Source organism: Crocodylus siamensis, chromosome 3 (assembly GCF_052110815.1).
Source record: "Crocodylus siamensis isolate JL-2025a chromosome 3, ASM5211081v1, whole genome shotgun sequence".
Taxonomy (NCBI): domain Eukaryota; kingdom Metazoa; phylum Chordata; order Crocodylia; family Crocodylidae; genus Crocodylus; species Crocodylus siamensis.
In genome coordinates this window covers 139,078,619-139,105,936 of record NC_143397.1, presented here as the reverse complement: position 1 = coordinate 139,105,936, position 27,318 = coordinate 139,078,619, and the positions used below count along the sequence as shown (strand labels likewise).

Here is a 27,318-nt window from a genome sequence, read left to right as displayed (position 1 = left end):
GTGCTGGTGGATGGGTCATTTTCGACCTGGAGGGATGTGGGCAGCGGGGTCCCCCAGGGCTCGGTCCTCGGGCCTGCACTGTTCAACATCTTCATCAGTGACTTGGATGAGGGGGTAAAAAGCACCCTGTTCAAATTTGCTGATGACACTAAGATGTGGGGGGGATGTGGGCATGCTAGAAGGGAGGAATAGGCTACAATTGGACTTAGACAGGTTACAGGGGTGGGCGGACAAGAATAGGATGGAATTCAACACTGACAAGTGCAAAGTGATGCACCTGGGGAGGAAAAACCGGCACCATACCTACAGGTTGGGGAACTCCCTTCTTGTCAGTACAGAGGCAGAAAAGGATCTTGGAGTCATCATTGACTCCAAGATGAACATGGGCCAGCAGTGTGGGGATGCAGTCAGGAAGACCAAACGTACCATGTCATGCATCCACAGATGCATCTTGAGCAGGTCCAAGGAGGTGATCCTCCCCCTCTATGTAGCAGTGGTCAGGCCACAGTTGGAGTACTGCGTCCAGTTCTGGGCACTGCACTTCAAGAGGGATGTGGACAACATGGAGAGGGTCCAGAGGAGGGCCACTTGCATGATCAGGAGGCAGCAGGGCAGGCCCTACAAGGAGAGGCTACGGGACCTGAACCTGTTCAGCCTCCACAAGAGAAGGCTGAGGGGGGATCTAGTGGCCTGTTACAAACTAGTCAGAGGGGACCAGCAGGCATTGGGGAAGACCCTGTTCCTCCGAGCACTACCAGGAGTGACCAGGAATAATGGTCACAAGCTGGCAGAGGGTAGGTTTAGGTTAGATATCAGGAGGCGCTACTTCACGGTCAGGGTGGCTAGGATCTGGAACCAACTTCCAAGAGAAGTGGTGCAGGCTCCTACCCTGGGGGTCTTTAAGAGGAGATTAGATGAACACCTTGCTGGGGTTGTTTGACCCCAGTACTCTTTCCTGCCATGGCAGGGGGTCGGACTAGATGATCTACTCAGGTCCCTTCTGACCCTAGAAACTATGAAACTATAGTGACACTCTCCAATAATAGGGGAAGAGGTTGCAGTTTCTTTGTAGGCTCATTCCCACAACTTTATGTGCATCAAATAGGCCTGATTCCTCACTCCTGCTATTTCCTTAACCTAGCCCTGGCCCCTCACCTACACTTACCCACCGCATTGCTGCTGACTCCCTGGCTCCAAGGAGCAATGGCAGCAGCTTCAGCTCCTACCCCAGGGCAAAGCCAGAGCACTAATATTCAAATCCAAAATGAGGCTTCTTTTTCCCGCATGGACTGAGGGAAAAAAACTCGTCTTGGATTTGAGTAAATACAGTATTAAGGCAAAGCAGGAGGTATGGCCCTGAAGTTTGCAAGCTGTAGAAACCAGCTACGACAACATTCTGCTGCTGCTACAGAGAATATTGAGGTCGCTGTACTCAATGAAAAACTCCTATTGCTATAGGAATCCACATCAAGAAGAGCTCCCATTGTTAAGTATTAGCTTCTTAATACAGTCATTGTGAGCTTTTTTGTTTTCTAAGTGTGCTTATTTTTGTTCCTGCTGCAGTTCTACTCCATGACAGAGTGGAAGACACTGTTGAAAGCAGCGTGCTGCTGTTTTAAGGCACATTTCATTAATCTAATACAATGATCACCTTGCAGTACCCAAAGTGAGAAAGAGGTGATCCACCAGCCTAACATTTTATCCTTTCCTAACAAGCAATTTAAGGCCAGCTTCCCCCCTGGTTCCACCAAATGGAGTTGCAACTACTTGTTTCATGGCTAAGTTTATCCTGTTGTTTTTTCTTCAATTATATTCTAGTCCAAGAAATTCCTACTGTGGCAATTTACTTAACATAGGGACTTAACATAGACTTCATGGTCCATTAAAATGATACTCCTTAACACAGGCACTTCACAGGTGGTAATGACCCTACTTAAGCTTTTGTTCCATCTGCTATTTAGCTTAGCTGCATCTGCTTCTGTTGAAGAGTCATGAGGAAGGGTACAGTGATACCTGAAAGCTTGCCTATGTTTATACCAACCATTAGGCTGATCCAGGAAAAGATATCACCCATAAGAATTCTTGCCTCTCATATCTCTTCTGGACCATCACAGCAACAACATCACCTCACCACTACTGTGGCAACTGTATTTTGAAAGCCAATTCAAAATCCTGGTTCTGAAACCCAAGAGGGGAAGTTTGCTGGTGTTAAAGAAACCTTTTCTTCCTCCCTGTGTTCTTCAGTGTCTGTAACAATTGCCAATTTACATATCTGGAAGAACAACACAGTTTTTAAGTTGTCAGTAGTGTGCAAGTATACAGCCAGTACATATGCAGAAATAGCCAGAGTCCTGGCTTACAAGAAAGGCAGAGGAAGATTGTTAATAAGTGTGATGCCAAGAATAATTAAATGAGGACTTGGAAGATCAGTTCTCATTGAATACCTGAAATTATTTTTGGCTCTGGTAAAAATTATGATTAATTTCTAAAGTTTCCTTTAGAAGTTTCCAAAGACTCAGACACCCAGGGAATCAACTTTACCAAATAAAACTCTGTTTTCTTTAGCAAAGAAACACATTGCTATAATATAGGAATTAAAGTGGCTACTCTTAGAATAATGTGTTACTTGATGTGAATAAGGGCAGGAGAATTTGACTTACAGTATGTTGTGACCTAAAGGGCCAAGACACTCTTGCCTAATCTCCAGACCCAGGTGTTTTGACTGCAACATGAGAATGGAAACTGGTAGGGAGAAGAAAAAATTAAATACTTGCCCATCTAGTTCCACAAAGAATCAAGGCTGCGGAGTACAGCATTTTCAGTGATTGGGTCTTATTAGGTCATCCGTCATTGGTTTAAACTAACATGAAACAGAAAGCAGAAGTCTGAACGCAAGGGAAACAGCTCGCTCAGAATTCTGATTAGCTACTTGTTGATACTACATCACTTTAAACTGTGAGCAGGTATTGGATCATTCTGTCCTTGTGCAGGCATTACTGTTGGAACTCTTAGAGTGGTCAGACACACTGGAGAAAAGAAGTGAAAACCTGCATTCCAGGGCTCACTGATAACTGAAAGAGAGAGCACGAAAGAAACGATTCCCTACTCCACTGCCACCCTGAAGATGGTTAATGCGGTCTTTCTCCTGCTAGTCCTGCTGTATCCCAATCTCAGCACAGAATGGCCCACGCACACAATCTGCAAGGAGGACAATTTGGAAATAGATTACAAAAGTTGTGGTGAGATTTTTAAAATTCCATTTCTTCTTCTTTATACAGTATCAATAAAGCTATTTCCCATAACAGGGAAAGTTTCTATTTGAGATGATGAGCAAAGGGGTTAAATTTCTGAGCAAGCCCTGTTTTCCTAGTTGGAATGTTCATAGACCTTCGAGGGAAGGAGGAGGGTTTTCATAAAAAGTCCACAATCCTGCTGTGACCAGGAAAGGAAAAAAGCATGTAAATTCACCTAACTTGGATATACATAGTTGCCAAAAATAGAGGCATAAAAGGGCTGTGCAACTAAGTTTTTATCTTGAAGCCAGGAAAAAAAGGATCTCAATCTTTACGTGCTATACCTGTCCTGTGATTCAGAGGCATTGTTCTGATCTATTGTTTTCCTAAGGTAAGGTTTGGCAGTGGAGGTGCATGTTTTCTGTTCCCCCTAGTTAGTGACAAGGGACCCCGTGTGATACTAGCAAGGAATCATGTTGTCAGAAGCTGCCACCAAGCTTATAGCAAGCATGCAGCAGATGCAGCTACCAGAGGCATTTCCTGTGGACTGTAGTTCTGTTTGTTCTTGAAATCAGCCAAAAAGAAAAGGAGCGAATGGCACTGAAATAACTGAAAATGAATTCACTGAATGGTGCTTCCTTTTCAACTCCATTGCTTTGCTGGCCTTGTGCCTCTCCTATTGTTCTGATCTGTTTTACAACTGGGACAAAGGGAATTAGATTCACAGACACCTCATTCATTTTACTCACGTGATGTGAAAAGTGATTCATGGCAAATGAGCACCCTAGAGTTTGTTTTTCCAATTCATCCAGATACAATGGGTTCCCCAGGAGGCTTTTTCTTCCCCGTAGCTCTCATACAGCTTTGCACATCCATTAAAATAAAACCAGCAAGGGGCAAGGGAAGTATATAAATATTTGTAATGAAATTCTTTACCAGTCTATTCCTATGAGAACTAATTCTGGCTGCACATATTATAAGTGGATCCACTGTATTAGGAAAATTTTCATTTGATGTCTAGTGAAAGCTTTGCTATTACCTTTATTTTAGCAAGAATTCCTTATGCAAATTAATTGCCCTCCCCCCTAACATGTTGCTGATTTTACATGGAGGCTTTCTGCTAAATTCTGTGTTGATTTAAATGACAAGAGTTATTTGTTAGGCATGTCAGTCACTTGGTCAGTGATTCCTAATGACCACTCTCACCCACAGATTAGCCAAAACATACATTTGTATGTATGGTTCTTACTGGTTTCCAAATTATTTTCCAGAGACCACTGGTAGCCACCATAGAGTCATAGATGTTCAGGTCGGAAGGGACCCCAGTAGATCATCAAGTCCGACCCCCTGCATAGGCAGGAAAGTGTGCTGGGTTCAGATGACCCCAGCCAGATGCCTATCTAACCTCCTCTTGAAGACCCCCGGGGTAGGGGAGAGCACCACCACCTTTGGGACCCCATTTCAGATTTTGGCCACTCTAACTGTGAAGAAGTTCTTCCTAATGTCCAGTCTAAATCTGCTGTCTGCTAGCTTATGGCCATTATTTCTTGCAACCCCCAGGAGTACCTTCATGAGTAGAGCCTCACCAATTCCCTTCTGCACCTCCATGATGAATTTCCTTTCTGCACCCCCATGATGAATTTATAGGCAGCCACAAGGTCACCTCTCAACCTTCTCTTGTGGAGGCTGAAGAGGTCCAGGTGCCTTAGTCTCTCCTCATAGGGCTTGGCCTGCAAGCCCTTAACCATCCAGGTGGCCCTTCTCTGGACCCTCTCCAGGTTATCCACATCCCTCTTGAAGTGTGGTGCCCAAAACTGCATGCAGTATTCCAACTGCAGTCTGACCAGTGCCCGATAGAGGGGAAGCATCACCTCCTTGGTTCTGTTTGTCATGCATCTGCTGATGCATGATAAAGTGCAGTAGTAGACCAATAGTAGTAGACCAATCCCATAGTAAGTGATCCACAGATCACACCTGTTCACCTGCTTCTCAGTTAGCAGATTAATGATAATGGTGCATGTTGGTCCATGTCAGACAAGGTTCTTTGGGTAAATCCGATATCTTTTATTAGACGAACTCAAATAGTTGGAAAAATCCTTCTTTACAAGCTTCCAGGTACAAATACCCTTCATCAGGCTGAGGAAACATCTGCAGTTGGTCTGTGCTCTTCCTGGATGAAATAGTAAAGAAGCCAGAAGCCAGTATGTGAGAAAACCAGTCAGTGAAAATGTAAATTGAGGTAGTCAATGGGTGAGAGCCAGACGGGGGAGAATGGGAATGAATATAGCTGGTAAAAGTAGAGAGGTTACCTGGGGAGTCAGATGTTAGGCAGGTTATAATAAAAGATATTGGATTTACCCAAAGAACCTTGTCTGCCAATGTCTGCCAATGTCCTTAGACCAACATGGCTACAACCTACAGCCCTACTGGTCCATGTGAAATTTTAAGAGTTGACACTGGTGCATTGATCCAAAAAGTTTGGGAATCACAGGTTTAAAGTAGACATCTCACCTGGTCTGTTGGCAAAAGCTACCACCAAGGTCATAGCAAAACTGGAGCACACATAAAAAGGCAGCAGATTCTCTCATCTCGTGTGACTTCAACTAGACCAGCAAACAGGAAAGTACATAAGTAAGGTCTCCAGGAGGCAGCCCAGCTTGCTCTCCCACACTAGTGATTATCAGCTAGAGCTGAACACAGGAGAACTAATTCCAGTGAAGGCAATGAAGTTATTTCAGTGCAAAGGCTGTTACATCAAAAAAGAGAACAATATACTCAAGCTACTTTGCTGAAATTGCTTGTGGGTAAAATGAAATTTGTATAAGCAGGGTACATTTGATCCTTATATACTAATCGAAGTAGAGCTGTAGATGTAGATAATGCACATTTGTAACAATAGAAGGGATCAAGATTTTTCACTTGGTGAAAAATAACAAGACAATATGGTTTTCCTTGAAATTTTTCACAAAAATGTAGACACTTTTTTGATCACTTCTGACAGAGTTGAGAGAACATGGTGGCTGAACTCTTTATACACGTGACATGCTTAGGAATGCAAAGATGAAATACATAGAAAATAAAGAGGTACTACAGCCACAGATGTCTAGCTAGGTCCTTAGGGGAGCCCTATATAAAATTAACATTCAACATTTTACCTTGCTACTTTACACAAGACCCAAAAACCTGCATAAACCCTTCAAGGTTTGAGAACTGAATTAAAAGCTGGCAAACCCATCATTTCTCTCTTTAGAGAGGACAAGTTTCTTGTATTTAGTATAAAACAATTGCATCCATGAGCAATATATAGGAGAGAGTCAAATGCAAGTGCAATCACAAAAGAAAGCGAAAAAAGCTCAGAGCCTATATTTTTTTCACTGTGATATACAACTACTGGGGCTGAAGATATATCACAGTTGGCCTCCATCCAAACTATTCTAAAACTTGATGAATAGGGTATGGCTCCCAGAAGTGGAAGATACAGGTTTGAATCCCCCTTAGGAAGATAACAGCCTATAAACCAACTGTCCCAATTTAACTAGTGGCCTATTATGCCTAAAGTGGACATGAGCACCACCAGGATGCTTTGCTCCCTTAATGACCAAAAGCACCTCAAATGCCTTGAACCAGCCACCTAAGCTCCAAAGGGGTGGTTTCTGGGACATGCCCCAGTGCTCAGCATTTCCTGTATGCCAAATCTAGGTGCCTCCAGGTTCTCTGAATCACCTTTCAAAGGCACCTAACTCTCCTACTGCCCCAACCCTTTGCAGGCTCCTACCATGACCCCAAAAGTCCATCTTGTCCAGCAACCTGTCTTTGACAATTGCCAAAAACAGTTGCTTCAGAGGATGGCATAAGAACCACACAGTAGGCAAATATAGGTTCATCTACCCCCACACTAGGTTGCATCCTGCTCCTTAACTACAGAGACTGGTTTGAGTCTCCGGAAGCATGGGGCTAAACATCACTCCCAGAATTCCCACGGTTATATATAATGTGCGAGAAGAACTAAATGCCATCCACCAGCTTAGTCACAGTCCACTAATTACTCATGCTCAGATGCCCAAGTCTAAAGTAATCCCATTTTTATAAAAATATTTAGGAAAAGTAGGTTAGGAGCTCAAGAATATTGAAAGGCCTTTAACTAAATGCCTAAGTGATACACCAGTTTCATCAAATAACTGGAAGAGTCAGTTGACTCACTCCCCAATTTGATAAAGTAAATGGTCACATTACAGAAAATGGAGAGAGTACCAGCACCAAGAGCTTTCTTGGCATCAGGGGACTTGGGTAAATTTGGCCCAAACAGGAGTGGATTAACACCCAGGTCGGCAGGGCCTGGGCCCAGGGGGCCTGCCAAGTAGGGGCCCCTGGGGTGCCAGGGGCAGCATTGCCCAGGCAGGCATCCTGGGCACAGGCATCTGGAGCAGGCAGCATGCGCCTCCCCCTCCAGGTGGGCCAGGGCCAGAGGCTAGGGTGCAAGAGCAGGACTCTGTGCAGGTGGCGATTGCTTCCCAGGGCTGAGTTGCCAGAAGCCCTCATGGGTGGTACCGCATGGGAGGACCTAGCTGCAGGCACAGAAGGAACCTGACTTCACCTAGTGGGGGGCCTCCAATTGTCTGTTTGCCCAGGGCCCCAATAAATTATAATCCACCATGGGGCCCAAGGCAGATAACATATGCCTTAAAAAGTGACTATTTATGTAACAGAGTTAAGCAAAAATAATTGTTTTTCCTGGTATTTCAGTTAGGTTGTACCCTCCCAAAGCCAAGGAAGAGTATGTTGTCCCCAGAAGTTTGTCTAAGATGTCTTCCAATGATGTAGCTAGATCAATAAAACACATAACCTAACAAGCCCTTCTAGGCTGTGCCCACACGAGCATGGACATTTGTTTCTCTGGGGAAAAGGAGCAGCGGTACCCTCTGGCTCAAGGCACATTACCCTGGGTGGGGTAGCCGAGGCTGGGGCCAGCAGCCTTGCCTGAGGTCCTAGGGGGCTTGGGGAACTGCAGCCATAGTGCTCCTGCAGCAGGGAGCCTGGCCTACAGCCAGAGTGTGGCTCCAGCCAGCCAGGCTCCAGTTTTGGATGCCATGCACTGCCACCACTTGCACCACCTTTTTTTTTTGCCATGGGTTTTTTTGACACCCCTCCTCTCTCCCCCCCCCCGGCCAGAAACACACACACACACACACACACACACACACACACACACACACACACTGCAAGATAGCAGCATGGGGCATGTTTGCATATGCAGTGTGCAGCAGCACAGACAGGTGTACCGCACATCTGCACTTGTCTGGACCTGGCCCTAATCTCCATAAGGCAGACAAATAAACACTACTGTATTTTTAACTGTATTTTGCTAATTGAGAAAAAAAACATAACTTACAAATTTATCTACAGATATGGCAGGAATTCACTACAAAAAAAAATTATATCTGCCACTTCTAATTTCACAGTGATGCGTGCAAAAACTCTTTTGATCTTTTCAGTTACATTTTAAAAGGCAATTCTCTGAGAAGAGGAAAGTGGGAAGGTTATACAGTTAAGTGCTCATAGCAGTTCAGTGCTATTCAAGTGTCTTGTTTCTACTTTGAAAGTGCATGCAATCAAAGCTGATGGAGCATAATTCTTTGATGCCGCCCCATTGGCTGCTGATAAAGCATTTATATTAGTTTAATTGTGTCAGTTTGTGTTAATTAGCCCCGAAAATACTCTTAAGTTGAAGTGCTCCAGTGGTGCCTTCCTCAGAGACTGCAGCAAACACGTTCCGCTGTATGTAGCTGAGGAATAGAAAGTATTTTCTAGGTATTTTGACAATCCTGTCTCTTGAAGAGTTTTATAATTAGGTACATGCCCAGAAGACAGTATGTGTATTCTTATCATGTTCTGGCATCAACACGGGGAGATTGCTAGGTTCAGGTAACTGACTTAAACGTATATCCTCCACTGATTAATAAAAAGCCCTTAAATCTAGACAGGGAGATGGGAGTTCAAGAAGAGTGGTTGCTTCTCAAGGAAGCGATCCTCAGTGCACAAGCTAAATCTATTCCAACACGGAGGAAAGGCAGCAAGAAGGCACAGCAGCCCCCCTGGCTCTCCAGAGACCTAGCGGACCTCCTGCAGCTAAAAAGGAAAGCTACAAAGGATGGAGGACGGGATTCACCTCCAAGGAGGATTACTCCGCGCTGGTCTGGTCCTGCAGGGACCAAACCAGGAAAGCCAAGACTGCAACTGAACTCCAACTAGCTTCAGGCATCAAGGATAACAAAAAGTCCTTTTTCAGACATGTGGGGAGCCGGAGGAAAAGCAAGGGCAATGTTGGACCCCTGCTAAACCAGATGGGGCAACTGACAACTGACGCCCAGGAAAAAGCCAACCTATTAAATAGGTACTTTGCGTCAGTCTTTCATCAGTCACACGGGATGCCCTTGCCTGCTATGGGACAGGGAAATCTGGGTGAGGGGGATCCCCTACCCTCCATCAATGCTGACCTCGTGAAGGAACACCTTGAGAAGCTGGATACCTTCAAGTCAGCTGGCCCTGACAATCTGCACCCCAGTACTCAGGGAGCTGGCGAGCGTCATAGCCCAGCCCCTGGCACGGATCTTTGAAAACTCCTGGTGCTCTGGTGTAGTGCCCGAAGACTGGAAGAAGGCCAATGTGGTGCCGATCTTCAAGAAAGGGAGGAGAGTGGATCTGGCTAACTACAGGCCCATTAGCCTGACTTCTATCCTGGGGAAGATCCTAGAAAAGTTTATTAAGGAGGCCATCCTTGATGGACTGGCCCAGGCTAACATTCTAAGGGACAGCCAGCATGGGTCTGTTGCGGGTAGGTCTTTTTTGACCAATCTCATTTCCTTCTATGACCAGGTGACTTATTTCCTGGACAAGGGAGAAGAGATTGATGTCACATATCTTGACTTCAAAAAAGCTTTTGATCTGGTATCCCATGATCACCTCTTGGCCAAACTGCCCAGTTGTGGCCTTGGCTCCACCACGATCCGCTGGCTGGGAAATTGGCTTCGTGGTCAGACCCAGAAGGTTGTGATTGATGGCAGTCACTCATCATGGTGCCCTGTGACCAGTAGGGTCCCTCAAGGCTCTGTCCTGGGACCCATACTGTTCAACATCTTCATTAACGATGTGGACATTGGAGTCAGGAGTGGACTGGCCAAGTTCACCGATGACACCAAACTTTGGGGCAAAGCATCCACGCCAGAAGATAGGCGGGTGATCCAGGCTGACCTGGACAAGCTCAGCAAATGGGCAGACGAGAACCTCATGGTGTTTAACACTGATAAATGCAAGGTTCTCCACCTTGGGAGGAAAAACCTGCAGAACCCTTATAGGCTCAGCAGTGCTACGTTGGTTAACACTACAGAAGAAAGAGACTTGGGGGTCATCATTGACCACAAGATGAACATGAGCCTCCAATGCGATGCTGCGGCTAGTAAAGCGACCAAAACGCTGGCGTGCATCCATAGATGCTTCTCGAGCAAATCCCAGGACGTCATTCTCCCCTTGTATTCGGCTTTGGTGAGGCCACAGCTGGAGTACTGCATCCAGTTTTGGACTCCACAATTCAAAAAGGATGTGGAGAAGCTTGAGAGAGTCCAGAGGAGAGCCACGCGCATGATCAGAGGTCAGGAAAACAGATCTTACGATGACAGGCTGAGAGCCATGGGACTCTTTAGCCTGGAAAAGTGCAGGCTCAGGGGTGATCTGATGGCCACCTATAAGTTTATTAAGGGTGACCACCAGGATCGGGGGGAACGTTTGTTCACCAGAGCGCCCCAAGGGATGACGAGGTCGAACGGTCACAAACTCCTGCAAGACCGTTTCAGGCTGGACATAAGGAAGAATTTCTTTACTGTCCGAGCCCCCAAGGTCTGGAACAGTCTGCCAGCAGAGGTGGTTCAAGCACCTACATTGAACACCTTCAAGAGTAAATTGGATGCTTATCTTGCTGGGATCCTATGACCCCAGCTGACTTCCTGCCCTTTGGGCAGGGGGCTGGACTCGATGATCTCCCGAGGTCCCTTCCAGCCCTAATGTCTATGAAATCTATGAAAGGTTATTTGGTACCTCATAGCTGCCTACTACCTGAAAATGAAAATTTCTAGTGAATGGGAAAAAAGTTATTAAGTCTCCTGGAATTCACTTGTAATCTGAACACCCTTTGGATGGTACTGGAATTGATCCAGGTAGACCTGCATCAATTACTGAAGACCTTACTTTGAGTATGTAGAAGAGTATGTACAGTGAGTGCATATGGAGGAGTGACCTACAGTAGGAAGTACTGGAATGACATCTTGAAAGAAACCCAGACTTCATACAGTGTGATCTAGCCCAAGGTGGGGGAAGAGGGAGAGAAGGTTAGGGCAGGGCTATTGGAAAAGTGTTTGGTTGAGAAGCTTATAGATTCATAGATGCTAGGACTGGAAGGGCCCTCAATGAATCAAGTCCAACCCCCTGCAAGAAAAAGCTCTGGGGTCATGTGACCCCAGCCAGGTGTTTGTCCAGTCTTTTCTTGAAGACCCCCAAGGTAGGGAAAAGCACCACCTGCCTTGGAAGCCCGTTCCAGATTCTGGCAACCCTTAGGGTGAAGAAGTTCTTTCTGATGTCCAACCTACATCTGCTTTCCATCAGCGTGTGGCTGTTGTTCCTGGTTATTCCAAAGGGTGCCAGGGTAAACAGGACATCTATTCCCTGCTGTCCCCACCTGGTGAGTTTGTATACTGACACAAGATCTCCCCTCAGCCTTGTCTTGCAGAGACTGAAAAGGTCCAGGTCCCTGAGTCTTTCCTCATAGGGCCTTCCCTGCAGGCCTCTAACCACACAACCTCTGGACCCTCTAAATGTTATCCACATCCCTCTTGAATTGCTGCACCCAGAACTGGACGCAGTACTCCAGCTGGGGCCTGAGCAGTACTGCATAGAGGGGAAGCATCACCTCCCTGGACCTGTTCATGACGCACCTAGTAATGCATGACAAAGTGCTCTTAGCTCTGCTAATTACTTCGTCACATTGACAACTCATATTTATCTTGGAATCGACAATGACTCTGAGATCACTTTCCACTGCTGTGCTGCTAAGAAGGCCATCCCCCAGCCTATAGGTAAGCTGGTGATTCCCTCTCCCTAGGTGTAGCACCTTACACTCTTCCTTGTTGAACTGCATCCTATTGTTCCCTGCCCACTTCTCTAACCTGTCCAGGTCCACCTGGATTTGGCTTCTTCCCATCAGTATCTTTACTTCGCCCCATAGTTTTGAGTCATCAGCAAATTTGGATAGAGTGCTTTCCAAATCCTCATCCAGGTTGCTGATGAAGATAATAAACAGTAACAGCCCAAGGACCAAGCCTAGGAGGATCCCACTGCCCACATCTTTCCAGGTCAATACCGACACGTCCACAACCACTTTCTGGGTATGACCCTTAAGACAACTTGCCACCCACATGACTATGTAATTGTCTATGGCACAGCCATTCAATTTGTTTATGAGAATAGGGTGGGATAGCGTGTCAAAGGCCTTCTCAAAGTCCAAGTCGATGACATCTACCTTGACTCCTGCATCTAAGCATTTAGTAACCTGGTCATAGAAAGAAACAAGGTTAGTCAGGCAGGATCTACTGCAATGAACCCATGCTGGTTGCCCTTCAGCATTATATAACCCGCTGGACTCCTACAAATGTGTTCCTTGATAATTTTTTCAACGGTTTTCCCAAGGATAGAGGTGAGACTAACCAGTCTATAGTTACACAGATCCTCCTTCCTCCTCTTCTTGAAAATAGGGACCATATCATCCCTTTTCCTGGGACCTCACCTGAGCACCACAAGTGCTCAAACAGCCGAGCCAGTGGCTCTGCTATGACACTGGCTAATTCTTTCAGCACCCTCGGATGAAGGTCATCCAGTACCGCTGACTTAAACACATCCAGCCCCTGCTAGTGTCTCTTTATCAGGTCAGCACTGACAGTAGATGAGCTGGTGTTTCTTCTGCTTCTACCTGTAATGCATTTGGGAGATTTGTCTAGATCCATGCTCAAGAATACAGAGGCAAAAACTAATTGAAGAGCTCTGCTTTGTCCCTCCTATCTGTCACCAACTGCCCTAGTCTATCCTGCAGGGGTCCTATGCTGCCCTGCATCCTCTTTTTGCGCCCTATATACCTGAAGAAAGACTTTTTGTTGTCCTTAATTTTTTTTGCCAGCTTAAGTTTTAATGATGCTTTGGCCTCCCTACCTGATTCTCTGCAAGTGTGAGCCAAGGAGGTATACTCCTCCTTGAGAGCTACCCCCTACTTCCACAGCCTGTCTGCCCCTGTTTTTGCCCTTAGACTTTCCTGGATTTCCCTGTTTAACCAAAAGGACTTCTTGGCCCCTTTGCCCTTTTCTATGCAGTGGGATTGTCCCCTTCTGTGCCCAGAGGATTGCTTCCTTGAGGAATGATCGCCCTTCCTGGACCCCCATTTTGTCAATGCACTTGGGCTTTAATGCCCCACTAACTAATCTCCTAAGCATCCTGAAATCAGCCTTTCTGAAGTCTAGCTTCTGCCCTGCTGGTAATTTTTACCACACTTCGCTGGATAGTGAATTCAATCAATTAATGGTCACTATCCCCTAGGTTACCTTGTACCTGCAGATCTGCCACCAGGTCATCCCCAACACCAAGTCCAACAAGGCATTCCTCATAGTGGGATTGTATACCTCCTGCATTAGGTGAAGGTCCTGTACACAGGTTAAGAACCTACATGAATGGTTCCATCTAGCTGACTGCTCCTCCCAACAGATGTCAGGGTAGTTTAGGTCACCCATGACAACCATCTCTCTCGACCACATGGCCCCTGAGAGCTGCCTGGAGAATTCCAGGTCTAATTTATCCTCCTGGTGTGGTGGTCTATAGTAAACCCCGACTACCAAGTCCTTTTCTCCCGAACCCCTTTGTATCCTAACCCACAGTACCTCAGTCTGGCCCTCCTCTGATTATAAAAGATTTATATTGCTCCTTAAGATAGAGAGCAACACCCCCCGCCTTTTTCCCCCGCTCTGTCCCATCTGTGCAACCTATAACCGTCAACCTTATTTTCCAGTTCATATTTAGCTTTTTCTGAATTTTTTGTTTGAATCATATTTGGCCCAATATCCAAGAACTACAAACTTCAGCAGGGAGGAAAAATAAACATAAATGTTCTTTCAAGTTCAGTAAGCAAAATAACAAAATTTTCAGACTTCTTTGGCAGTCATTCAGCTATCAATTTTTAAATGTGTCAAATCAAGCTTTGGTGTAAGTCTATAGTGATCCTTTATATATCACCATGTTAAACTTAGAGGCCAATTGATTTCTATGAGAACATCCATAATCTAACAGTGTAGGAATGGCTGTGATATTATATACTCTGTTATGACCTTTCATTAGATTAAAACTAAAGTTGGATGAACTCTTAGACTATACTGCATTTTCCCAAACTTGTTGGAGTGGATTTTGATCTCAGTTAAAACAATGAAAAGTCAATAAAGCTATTTAAGTATAACTGAAATCAGAATCTGGTCTATGGAGCCTCAGAGTGTTAACATAGACACCTTCCTGTTAAATCTGCATTACTGGGTAGTTTTCAATGCTAACAAGTCAACCATAGGGGTTGGTGGACTGGATAGATCACCTTCAGGGCATCACTTGACATATTCTATTTTTGTTTGTGTTGTTAAACTAACTATGCAGTTCTGAATAGATAATCTTAGTGGACCCCACTTCAGGTACTCATGCCATCTCTAAAATGTCTTTGCTGGAGGTATGGACAGGCTTCTTGGGAGTCAGTTATACAATATCTATTTCTGAGCCATAGAAACCACCTTCAGTGACTTGTTAGTATCAATCTGCAGCCAGTACCGATAGATCTCCACTGCAACAACGTTTACTTTATTTAACTCGACTTCCTGCGTTCTGCACCTTTCCACATTAAAATCAGTTTGCCAGTTTGCTCTGTGTGTATGCCTGTGTATCTTTTTAATTAAGGGAAGCAGGGGGATAATCTGCTGAAGGGAAGTTTGGGGGAAGAAAGAATCTTGTCTCATAGATCTTCAGAGTAACTGTTAACTGACGCACTTGGTAGAAGACGGATCTTTCTCCATTACTCATTGTTTTTTGGCAGCTAGATTGAGCCAGATGCTTCATATTTATTTATTTATTTTCCTCAAGCAGTCTCCTGCAATTGCTTTTGGATCTAAATTATTCAAAGCCACATGATACCAGCTCCCCACTGATCTTTTGTTGTATAGATTGCTAATGGGCAAACACTCAAAGAACTAGAGAGTTTCCCTTGAAAACGTTTTTAATTGCTCTATCCAAAAGATGCTGGAGTCTTCATTTGGAAGCCTCTCTGGCCTAATTTATTCCTGTTCCACAAGTGCAAAAAGGTTAAGTTTTGATATAGATATTTCTGAGTTCAGGTTCTGGAAAACTAAAGATATGTTTAGATTAGAATACTGCTGCCTAATCCCTTACTGGCTCATGGCAGCAATATCAAGCAAGTTCCCCATACGATGATCATTATCATAATTTACTCTGCCTGTTAACCTCAATTTAAACTTTCTATTTTCTTGCTCAATCCACACCGGAGAGTCCCATAGGAAGCGAGCTGTCTGTGAGCCATAGAACATACCTCTTGTATCAGAGGGTTGCTTGTGTAATTATCATATTTGGCACAAAAAAATCTTTCCTGGAGGGTGCTTGTCCCACTGTTTGAGATTTAAATAGAAATTCAATGTCACTTTCTACCCCATGCCAGAAGACTAATACTTTCTTTGTTTCCTGCATCATTCTTCATGTACCTATGATTTTATTCTTTGTCTCTTTTCAGAAACTATATCAAGTAGTAGTAACTGTCAGAGTTCAAATGGTACGGTGATGGACTTTACCCAAAAACATTTGACTTAGTTTCTGGATTTTTAAACCTTAATCTTTTTTGTGTTTATTTATTAGTGGGAATGATGTTGAAAGAATTAATCTCAGTCATTAAGATTCCCTTCCTTGCTTTTTTCCTACTTCTTTTAAATCTTGTAGTCATACATTTTCTTCATAACAAAAAAGGTAATTTTCATACAATAATATAAAGGTTTCCAAACCCTGATCTATAGCAGGAGTGACTAACTTGTGGCACATGACCCAAGTGACATGGGCAGCCTTTGTGTGCGACACAGGGAAGATCAGGGAGGGGACAGTCAACACAGCAGCAAGTAGGACAGGGAGCAAAAAAAGGAGAGCAGCAAATCAGGCAGGGAGCACAGGGCAGAGAACAGAAAGCAGAGCAGCCAGTCAGGCAGGGGAAGGGGATGGGAGTGGCACTTAGGGACAGTGGGGGGTAATTTGTGACATGTCTGCCAAGAAGGTTGACTATCTATTGACCATCCAAGAAAAAATGGTTGGTCTCATTATTCCCAGTTGCACAATCTCACTAAAAATAAAATAAAATAAACCTTATTTTCATATAAAAGTTTCCCATGTATTAATGACCTGATGCAGTTAACGAAAGAGCCGCAAAGGAGGGCTTTTTATGGAGAAGATGGGGTTCTCTGGTTGACATAACCTCACTTCCCAGGAACATCTGGGTTAGTCACAAAAAAGGACAACTTTCTTTGGTCAGAGGACACCTGGAAGACAGACTATGTCATTCAGCTCTGTGTGAGCCAGTGGAGTTACATCCACATAAAGCAGCAACAACATAGTGGCCATCCAGACAGCTGAAAGACTGAGGTTTCGAATGTTTTACATAGCAAGGTGCCCGGGGCATTACTCTCAGGTTCAAGAAAGTTTCTGATTAGATATATAATGAATCCCAAAGCTAGTCATTTGAAGAACTATCACAAAATGAATCCCAGATGCTGGCCATCTTTTCAGTAGATGGGAGGACCACTCTTAGCCATTTCCTTAACAGAGGGAAACACCATTCCAATTATAACAAACTGCTGCACTCTTATGACTGATGTCAACTGGCCCTGGCAAAATGGGGCCATTTAGTTTCCTTATATGCAGGCAACTACTGTTGTGAGTAACAAGCAGTAAAACTTGCCAGGCAGAACACAGACCATATCTAATACCAAGACACTTTATAGCAACCCCTGGTTCTGTTCTAGGACTAAATGAGTAATGAAGGCCCAGGCACTGCAGCTAGTGTGGATGACCAGGTAACCCCATTAAAGTACATGCAGAAGCTCATACCTCTCAGTTACTGTAAGCAAACATTGGCCAATTCTGATGCTATTGCACAGGTTACAAGCAGCTCGTAATTTCAGTGTTTAATTTGTAATATTGAGAGCTGGAAATGCCTTCTTTTTAAATAATTTAATGAGATTTTGTTGTCACATGACTCCAAGACCTGGGGTCCACTGGCATGGGCCTAGACTGCCTATAGCTTTTATCTACTTCCGGCATACATACGTGCTATTTACAGGACTACCAACACCAAAAATATTTAGTATTTAATATTCATTAGTAGTCTGAGAGATAGTGAGAAATGAGTTTAAATTTAATTATCTCTTCTGCAAAAATTACATTTTAGGTTATTTTCATTGCTTTTCTGGGCCCTTGATCTATAGGTGGCATGCATATTTTAAAGCAGTGATTCTCAACTTGGGTGATATGGCATCCAAGGAGCTGTAAGGTCTTTTGAAAGCTGTCACAGAGCTCACCCCTGTGAGAGGAGGTAAACACTGGCTTCCCCACACATCAGGTGTCCTGTGTCTACCCAAATCTCCCGGTGCCATTCCCTGTGGCCCCTCCAACCAGCTCCAGGAGCAGGGGAACAAGCCAAGCTGAAAAGCACAGCCCCTACCACGGTCATCCCCTGTGCTGATTGCCTCCTACACTGTGAGCAGTGTGCTTTGCTGTGGGCCAGTGAGTGCATCTGAGGCCAAGCTCTTTCCACTGCTGTTTCTATGCTTTGGAACTGGTGGGAGAGGTTGCAGGGAGGAATGGTGGCTCTTGTCACCTGCATTCAAGTCCCTGGAGGAGCAGCCTTAGTGGTAGGGCAGCCTATGCCCACTCCCTCAAGTACAGACTGAGGACAGGAAGGGGGCAGACAGAGGAAACTGTGTGGTATGCCTTTGTCTGGCACCAGCAATCAATGTCACCCCCTTCCATTCCCTTCAGGAAAAGCTGCCTCTTTTAAGCGTCTAATGACTCAGCCCAATCTGCCATACCTAGTAGCCCCTGGCAGAACCAAGAGCCATGCATGGTCCCTATCATGCTCTCAGTGAGTTCCTTTTAAGGGTAAAGGGAGTGCAAGAAGATATTATTATTTATTATTACATTATTATTAATAAATTAGTCTTTAAACAGTGTGCCACTAAATTCCAAAAAGTTATGGAGGAGTGCCTTGAATCTAAAAAGTTTGAGAACCAATATTTTAAGGGCTATTAATGTTCACTTCTTGAAAATAAAATTCTCAAATCATCACTTGTCTCCAGGAGCTGGATCTGGATATTAAACCAAAACATCTATGCCATTTGCAACAAGGCACACCAGTCCTGGGCAGCCTCCTGGGAGTTTGAAGATTCATTAGCCGTGGCACTCCTACCATCCCATTATGATTGGGATTCCTCAGTAAATGAAAACAGCACAGAGTTTTGGAAATAAAACTAACAGCAATTCTGTCCTACCTTTTAAAGTGCTGAGCTAAGTGAAATCCCTGTCCACACTTGCAGATTCAAGTGAGGAAACTCAGTGCTGACCAGAACTCTTGAGGTTAACATTGTCCAGGACGTGTGTTTTTTCAGCAAGCTATCATGATTAAGTCTTCATTAAACATTTTCAGTTACATAGTTATACAGAATTTAATCACCATTACCTGGCATGGAGTTACTCTAATTTTCTTTTGGTCTACACTAAAATCAGAGTCGCAGTCAGCATTGTGTCAGATAGCTTAATTCCTCACAAATGAAGCTGTATATGGTAAGGTTTTGTAGTGAAGACAAACTCCAAGAGGGAGGGTCATTAGAGGGTACTCACTGAAATCCATGTGCATAATCTGAGACTTTTGATAGAAACCCACTATATCAGATGGGGTCACTGCATTTCAAAGCTAGCCAAGAGCTGGTTAATCTATTCAAATAGATATTAAAGGAGCAAAATTCAACACCTGCATTAATTACAGTCCCCACAACAGTTCCTCATTAATTAGTTAATTTTATTAAAAGCTTTGAAGGTGATGGGTGTCATGTAATTATTGAATGGCTTGCTTTCTCATGCTGATTTCCTGTAGCACTAGATTACCTCGTGTGACCCTAATAAACCACACATCATTCAATACAATTCCTTTGTTTTTCTGGTCCCAAAAGTATGATTTTGAAAGGCCACAAAGTTGTCAGCATCATATTTGGAGAGCTTGCTTAATCCTGGGAGACTTTTGCAGTTGTGATTTCTGCCAGACAGTGCTCATGTGCGTACTGCCTTTCCTCTGCTGCAGTCATTTTTTTATAATGATCTGGAAGCAGAAGCAGAGGTATTTGGGAGCAGCATCAGATTACTTCTAGGTAAGACTGAACCCAGGAGTGGAAAGCTAACAAGACAGAAGGAGTAAGGAAGATTAAAAAAAAAAGACAGGCACAATTCTAGAAGAAATCAATTATTAGAACAGCTCTTTTTTCAGCAGAGTGATCCAGTTTCTGCGATGCTTTGCTAGTCACACGTAAGTCAAGTTTGTTACAAAGCACAAGACAAGAAAAATAAATCCATTCATAAAATACAGAAAGTAGACAAAATGACCTGAATTTCCAGTAACCAACAGAATTCTTTTGAGGACCTACTCACCCTTCTAGGCTAGGGACAGAAATTACACATAAACCAGTTTAAGTGATCAGAAACTGGTTTAAACCTGTAAAAGAACAGATGTTCAGTGCACATAAACCAGTTTGGCTGAAACTGGTTTGCAATAAACCTGGTTAAATGTAGTATCAGACTTAGCTGATTTGGGTCAAACTGGTTTATGCAATGTCTGTCCCAGCCCCCTTCCTGGTTTAACTTAAACCAGAGTCCCCCAGCATCCCAGATGCTTTGCAGCCATGGATTGGGCTGGCTGCTCCAGAGCAGAGCTGGCCCCGCCTCTCTGCGTGGCTTTCCCCTGTCCCACCCCCAACCACCACTCCCTGCTCAGGCAGACATTCCATCCTCCCATTTCTCACATCATGGACTGTGGAGGGACTGTAGCCAGCATGTGGTATTGTAGCTAATCCTGACAGGTGTCTGTGTAAGGCAGACAGGACAAAGGCAAGCAGGACAGTGTCCGCTTATGGCTTTTTGGAGCTAATCAACAGGTCAGCTGGTAATGTCTCTCTGTTTCTTCCTTGGAAAAAGTTGTTTAAAAAGAGCTTGAACTAATGAAAGAGGCATTTGTTTTCTTGATGAGGTGTTAAATGTTCTGTTATCAATTCCCTGCTGGCTCCCTCCCTGGTCAGGAGCAACGGGGCAGTGTGGGGAGACCCCTCCCTAATCAGAGGTCCTGCTGGGGCCTAGCCACACACCCCCTTCTCAACTCAGCACTGTAGAAGGGAAGGGAAGGCTGCTCTAGCACACCCTGGCTCCTAGCCTGAGCCACTGCAGCCACATGCCTGCATTTCCTCAGTCCAGATGGAATGTTTGTGCAAACCAGTTCAGCCTAGGCAGGCTACACTAACCTGCAAAGATTGAATCAATTCAGGCTCAGGCTTTTGAACATCTGTCCCTAGCCCTAGGGTGCAACAGAGTTAGCTTTGTATCTACCAGGAATGTTAAGCAAGGCAGAAAGCCTGCACTAGGCACCACTGCATGCTGTGTGTCAGGTGACCTATGTATAAAACTAATATTGTGGAAAAAAATCTCTTCCAGTATTTAGGAAGCAGTAAAATCAGAAAGTGCCACTCCAAACAGCTTGTCAAAGCAACTGCCAGTGTATCGGTAACAGAGAGGGTAAAAAATGTTTCCAAATTCTGCTTCACATAGAGCAGTGTTTGACCCTAGAGTCTGGCTTTGGTGAAAACTGTAGGTTCAGAGATGAATATAGCTGAAACCTAAGTCTTACCCATGCATGCATACCAACCTATAACTTCTTTACTATTCATTCCATCCAGGAAGAGCACAAACCAACTGCAGATGCTTCCTCAGCTTGACAAAGGGTATTTGTACCCAAAGGCTTGCAAAGCAGAATTTTTCCAACTATTTGAGTTGGTCTAATAAAAGATATCAGACTTACCAAAAGAACCTTGTCTGTCTAAGTTTTATCCATTACATTCAAACAAGAGGAGAGCTCTTAAGCTGTTGTTGATCATTTACACTAACACAGGATCTAGCTCAGTGATTCTCAACCAGGGTGCCAGGGCACCCTGGCGTGCCATGATATCTACTGAAAGCTGCCTAAGGTGTGAGGAGATAGCAGATAAGAGAAGGCCCTGGCTGTTCTTCTACCCCCACTGCCTGGTCCATCTGCAAGAAGGCAAGTGCTGTAAGAAATGAGTTAGTTTTTGAATGGAGTGCCACTCAATTCACAAAAGTTATAGAGGGGGCCCCTGAGTCAAATGAGGGGTGTCTTGAAGCTAAAAAGGTTGAGTGCCACTGATCTAACTCAACATTTCCCCCAGAAAGCAGTCCCCTGAAATAATGTCATCAGAAGTAGCAACTGCCTGGACTTGAACCTAATCCTGGGCACCCCCAAGCTCTGAGGAAGCCCCGGTCTAGTTCCAAATGTTGAGATTCAGACCCTTCACAAACAAATATGTCAACAGAAAAATGCCAGTCTTTCCAAGAGCACTTTTATAGCAGAGCTGAATATTTGTGGAAAATTTCTATCAGCATTTCAAGCAGTGGTAATACAGCAAAGCTGAACTGGGAGAGCAAAACTATGTGAAATCAGCAGAAGAGTTGCTAGCTTTAATTATGGAAGAGATAACAGATTGATGGGGGTGGGTGGAGGAAAACCTGAGGAACAAGCTGTACTGTTCACAATGAAATGTTGCAGGGAAGTGAAAGGCTGAAGGGCATCATCATGTATTTTATAGTCAGAAAGGTAAATGTTTTTGCTCTGTGCATGTGAAAGACATAACATTTTTTTTTCTCCCAGTCTAACCAAGTCACGTCAGATTGAGGCAAACAAGAAAGAACAAGTCTTCGTGAGAGACACTTAATGACTCATTCTTGGAATACTGTGCCTCTGAAACAAACACAAAAAAATGGCAGCTCCCTTACAGCGCCTCTGAAGTGGTCAGGAAAGTCCTTGACATTCAAAGCGCTGGTACAGAGAAAGCAGGAGGGTATCTTCTTTCACAGAGCATCGGAAAGCTTGCAGACATCCTTACTTATCAAACAGTAAAAAAGCCAACTTTATGTTCTCTGGTTTCCTTTAGCAGCACTCATTCGGCATGCTACTTTTGGAATCCAGACTCACTGGCACCACAGTTCTAGCAAAAAAGCTATCCATCCTGCACCTTCCCCAAAAGCATTGCTAGCCAGAAGTTTCATCTGTAATACAGAAATTATCACCTTGGATTGTGAAGTCAGAGACTGATGTGCCAGGAAGACTGGGTTAGTAGTAGAAAACGAGTAGTTCCCCTATGAAAACATTTTCATTGGTCAATTCAAGTGTCAAAAAACTCCTAAACGTTTCCTCAGAAATTCTGCTGTGGTTTTTCTTCTGCCTTACATAATTTGGTGGATCATGGAGAATGTAGTTTGGTTGGGATGCCCAGCCCTTAGAGAAGAATAAAGGTTATGATCAGGGATCCGGGTTTTCCATTTCCCATGGGAAAACAGAAAAAACCCCACAGATTTCCCCTTTTAACCAAGAAAAACATGGCTTTTCCATTTTAATGGAGAAACACATGGATTTTAATCTTTTGCGAAGAGCTTTCTGCAGGCTGGCAGAGTTCTAGCCTGAAAGGGGCTGGGGGAGTGGGAGGAGGGTGGTCAGGCAGGGGGCACCACATGTATGTGTCGACTCATACACGCACGTGGCCGCCAGGGAGCCTGAAGAGTAGCTCCTGCAGGTAAGGCTGTGGGTGGAGGGTAAAGGGCACTAGCAGGGGTGGGGGGGCTGTGGCTTGGAAGTGAGGGACCTCAACCTGCATCCTGGTGAGCTCAGGGGACAGGGGGAGCTCTGATTGTCCATGATAAAAAACCCAAAATCAAATTCCAAACTTACAGGTACTTAGACTTTGTTTTATTGTAGTGATTGCGGTACTGGCAAACTTCCAAACTGCTTTAAAATTGTAATTATAGCAATAAAATATTGTGTTCAATTGCTACCTCTATATATAGTGGTGTTTCATTTTAATCGTGGATTTGGGGGGGATTAATCAGAGAATCTGCGATTTTTAAACCAGGATCCTGGTTATGATGCACCTAAATTATAACTCACTTCCATTTAGCTTTCCGACAAAAAGTTAATGTATTCCATGAAAAGCAGAAATTTTTCCCAGAATAATTTAATGTTATTAAAAACACAGTTTTTCACTAAAAACAGTTTCAGATGGACACCTTCTTGGTTTGAAAGGACTCAGCTACATGACTGAAGCAGGGAATGGTCCACCTCAAACAGCAAAACCACATTGTTATTTGTTGCCATGCCGTTTTGTAACAGCATTTCCCAACTGAGCTGCAAGCTGTGCCTTTTTGGGCAACATACCAGTTCTCCTAGTTGTGCAAACAACTGAGTTACCTAACTAAAAAGCAGGAGTGATTCCATTACCCCCTGTAGGCATGTAAGCCCCCAGTACAGGAACAAGATCTTTACCCTATTTCTATTATGGAGTTTTAACCCCAAAGAGGTTATAGACTTGCTTCTACACTATTGTCAGGTAACTTAAAGCTGGTCACAAGCTGCACAGTGGTCTTCCACTGGGTGAAACTGTATTCTGCCCTTGCTCACTAAGGACCTTTCACTTGAACCTTATTAACACACTGCAGAAGACAGAGGCTGCTTCTGCTAGAGCCACGTTAGTTAATACATCCAAGTTCCTGGCTGTCAATTAGCTCAGAACCTGAGCAGTTGTTTCCTCACTTCAGCATTACGCAATGAACTAAACAGAGAAGTGAGAGACTATTTTGCAGAAACAGGGAGGAAACCAATCCGGGAGGTGATCAGCGATGGACCAGTGGAGATGCAAACTGTCCCACAGAAAGGAGAAGTCTGAACCCCTATGGTTTCCACAGGAGCAGGAAAGTGCTCTTTCACCCCATTGCAACAACTTTGCAAAGCACGGCAAATAACAAAAGGAACAAAAATAAAGAAAATTAACCATTATCAGGCTGCCTGACCCTGCTTTAACTGTCTTGTAGGAAGGATGATCTGATGGTGACACCAGTAAGTTTCCAGGAAGATCTACATGCTTAATGCAGTGATTGATAAACTAAGCACAATGCACCACATGGTTGCATATAGCACTGGGTGCACTACACTTAATACAGTTCCTGTTGCCACAATCCAAATGGAGTCCCTTTATTACTGCATAGTGCCCTGTGCATGAAACTTTGGAAATGTCTTTGCTCATTTTGCCACTTAATTTATACATGAGATCAGAAATAAGGTTTCAGGGGCTCCTTCTAAAACCCAGTTCCAGGGTGCTTGTTTCTTTCTGAATACTTGTCCTTCCTCTTTTTCTTACTCTATATTTGTCTTTCCTTTTTGTGCCTTTGAGTCACTGGTCTTCATTTCCAGCAGGCTTCCTCTATATTTCCAACCCTACTTTTCTCTCATGTTGTTTCCATGCTTCTGATTCTCCAATCTCGCATGAAATTTAATCTCGCTCCTCATGTAGAAGGACTGTTGTAAAATCAGCCTTCAAACTAGAAGGGAATGGATCACTACCTTCTAACTCAGTCTCAGGAAAGACCAGCTTTACTCCAGCATCCCAGTGGCAAAGAACTGAAACAAGCCTTATAGCCTTTTCCATTCAATGAAGTTAAGTGCAAAGCCAGGACTATGATTTTCAGAAAAATAAAGAAATAAATAAAACCTAATGGCAGATCTGATTCCACCTCATGTCTAAGTGGTACCTAGGTGTCTCATAGAGGTGACAAATGTACTGTGTACCACAGCAGTTCCTTTTTCATCCAGAGTCATTTTTGATACAGTTTGGGCAGATGTGCAGCACTTTGCTGCTATCCATTGTCTGTACCCACACTTCTTTGAAATGCTTAAAAGGCACAGGCAGTGCCTTTTTTTGTTTGTTTGTTTGTCTGTGCGGTCAATGTCGAAGTGTGACCCTATTCCAACATGCTTGAGTCCCTGAAAACCTAGAATGCATCTCCTTAGCCTTCAGTAAGGAAGAAGGTGGCAGCAGCAAGTTTGCTATTGGCTTCCCAGAGATAGAATAGGATCGAACTTAAACAATTAGACACCTTAGTACTGCCTTGACACCTCACGGGGAACAGCATATGGTCCTTACACTTCTAGGTACACATTTAAGCACCAATTTAATCCACCAAGCATCTACAACTCAAACTGGCCATGGTTTCTAAAGTGTGCTGAACAGAGTTTGTTGTTCACTATCCTTGCAGTTAAACCAGCTTCAGCACTGTCTGAACTGCCACTATTGCAAACACCCTTCATCAGAAATGGATTGAAGTCAGGCAGAAGGCAGAATAGATTTGCACCTTATAAACTAATGGAGTAAATACAGAGAGGGTACAAGTTTTCATGAGCTGAAGTCAAATGAATTCAGGACTGGAAAAATCCTATGGGCTAGCAAAGAAAAATGGGGAGGAACCAGAACCAGTCAATCACATCTTAAACTATAATCCAGCCACACATTAAATCAAGTAATTGAGTCATAAGACAAAGAATAAGCCACAAAGTTATTCCACAAAAGATGTGTAATAACTCTGGGTGCCTATACAAGTGCAGAGAGACTGCTCCAACACACTGTAATTACAGTGAGTCTGCTGGAACATAGTAATTACCGTGCTCCAGCAGATGCCAGAGTTATGTGTGCCAGCATTCCCATGCTGAAAAGTGCCCCCACTGCCATTTTCCAGTGCTGGGACACTGATATACATGATACTTCGGGCACTTTAATTAGAGTGGATCTGAGAGCCACTCTAATTAAAATGCTCCCCTCCCCTCCCAACTCCCAGAGCATGTGTATAAATGCCCTTTGTGGCTGGTTACTACCATGCCATTAATTGAACATGTGGCCAAGTGGGCTCTCGTGGCATAGAGCTACTGCACCATCAGCTACTTGCCAGTGCCCAAAACATGATCCCAGGCTCCCCCTGCACCAGCAATATGTCATGATGGAATCTGATACTTGGTCCCATAGTCACACCACCTGTCATGCATATGCGGCATGGCAGGAAGCACAACTCTGGGGATTGTGCATCAGATCCTATCATACCTTTACCTGCAGTCTGGCAGGAGTCTAAGGGGTCTAAAAATAAGCTGCAAAGCACTATAGAAGAAGCCACTACCACAGACAATTTATACACCCTGCTAAGTGCAGTCCTCTTACAATCCTTGTCTTAAGTGAGTCCCACTTGCCATCCACTTTGGGACATTTCCCCTTCAACCTGCCACTTTGAGTCTCCCCTCCCACCTGCAGGGCCATATTGATGTGCTTGGGATCAGCTTGATGATGGTGAAACTAGCACAGGGCCTAGAGCAGCCTGAACCATTTTCTACAAGTTGTAGGGCTCAGGGCGTATGCTCTGAAGACCAAAGAAGGGTGCCCTGCTTTACATGTGGACGCTCAAGGTGTTATGTCTTGTGCTGAGTCAAAGTTCATAGCAGTTGTACTGAGACATAAGATTGTGGATTTGTATCAAATAGTTTAGATAAGGATGGTCCTGCGTCAGTCAGGGGGTTGGACTAGATGATCTCTGGAGGTTCCTTCCATCCCTACTTCTATGGACTCCGTGGCTTTGTAAGAGCTGTAACTCTTCTATCGTTAGTTTTTATGAGGTCAACTTCTCTGTATCAGAAATAAAACTAACTTATTATTGCCTCCTACCTTTTGACAGATCCCTTGCAAGATTTTGCTTTAAGCATCGACCGTTGTTCAGACATATCAACCCATACTTTAAACATCAGAGCTGCGATGCTCCTAAGTAAGTACAATGCTGT

The 27,318-nt window shown here is 44.2% G+C and overlaps 1 protein-coding gene and 1 long non-coding RNA gene across 2 annotated transcripts in view; one reads left to right on the top strand and one right to left on the bottom strand.

Moving 5' to 3' along the window:
* LOC149868892 (uncharacterized) overlaps positions 1–27,318 on the bottom strand; it is a 170,581-nt gene that overhangs the window by 86,639 nt on the left and 56,624 nt on the right. The window lies entirely within an intron of this gene.
* The window catches only part of LY86 (lymphocyte antigen 86), a 39,726-nt gene continuing 15,309 nt past the window's right edge, over positions 2,902–27,318 (top strand). The window contains exons 1-2 of the mRNA XM_090039335.1: positions 2,902–3,239; positions 27,216–27,302. Of these exons, the coding sequence (XP_089895461.1) occupies positions 3,125–3,239; positions 27,216–27,302 (202 nt within the window). The 5' untranslated portion in view covers positions 2,902–3,124. The remainder of the gene's footprint in view (positions 3,240–27,215; positions 27,303–27,318) is intronic.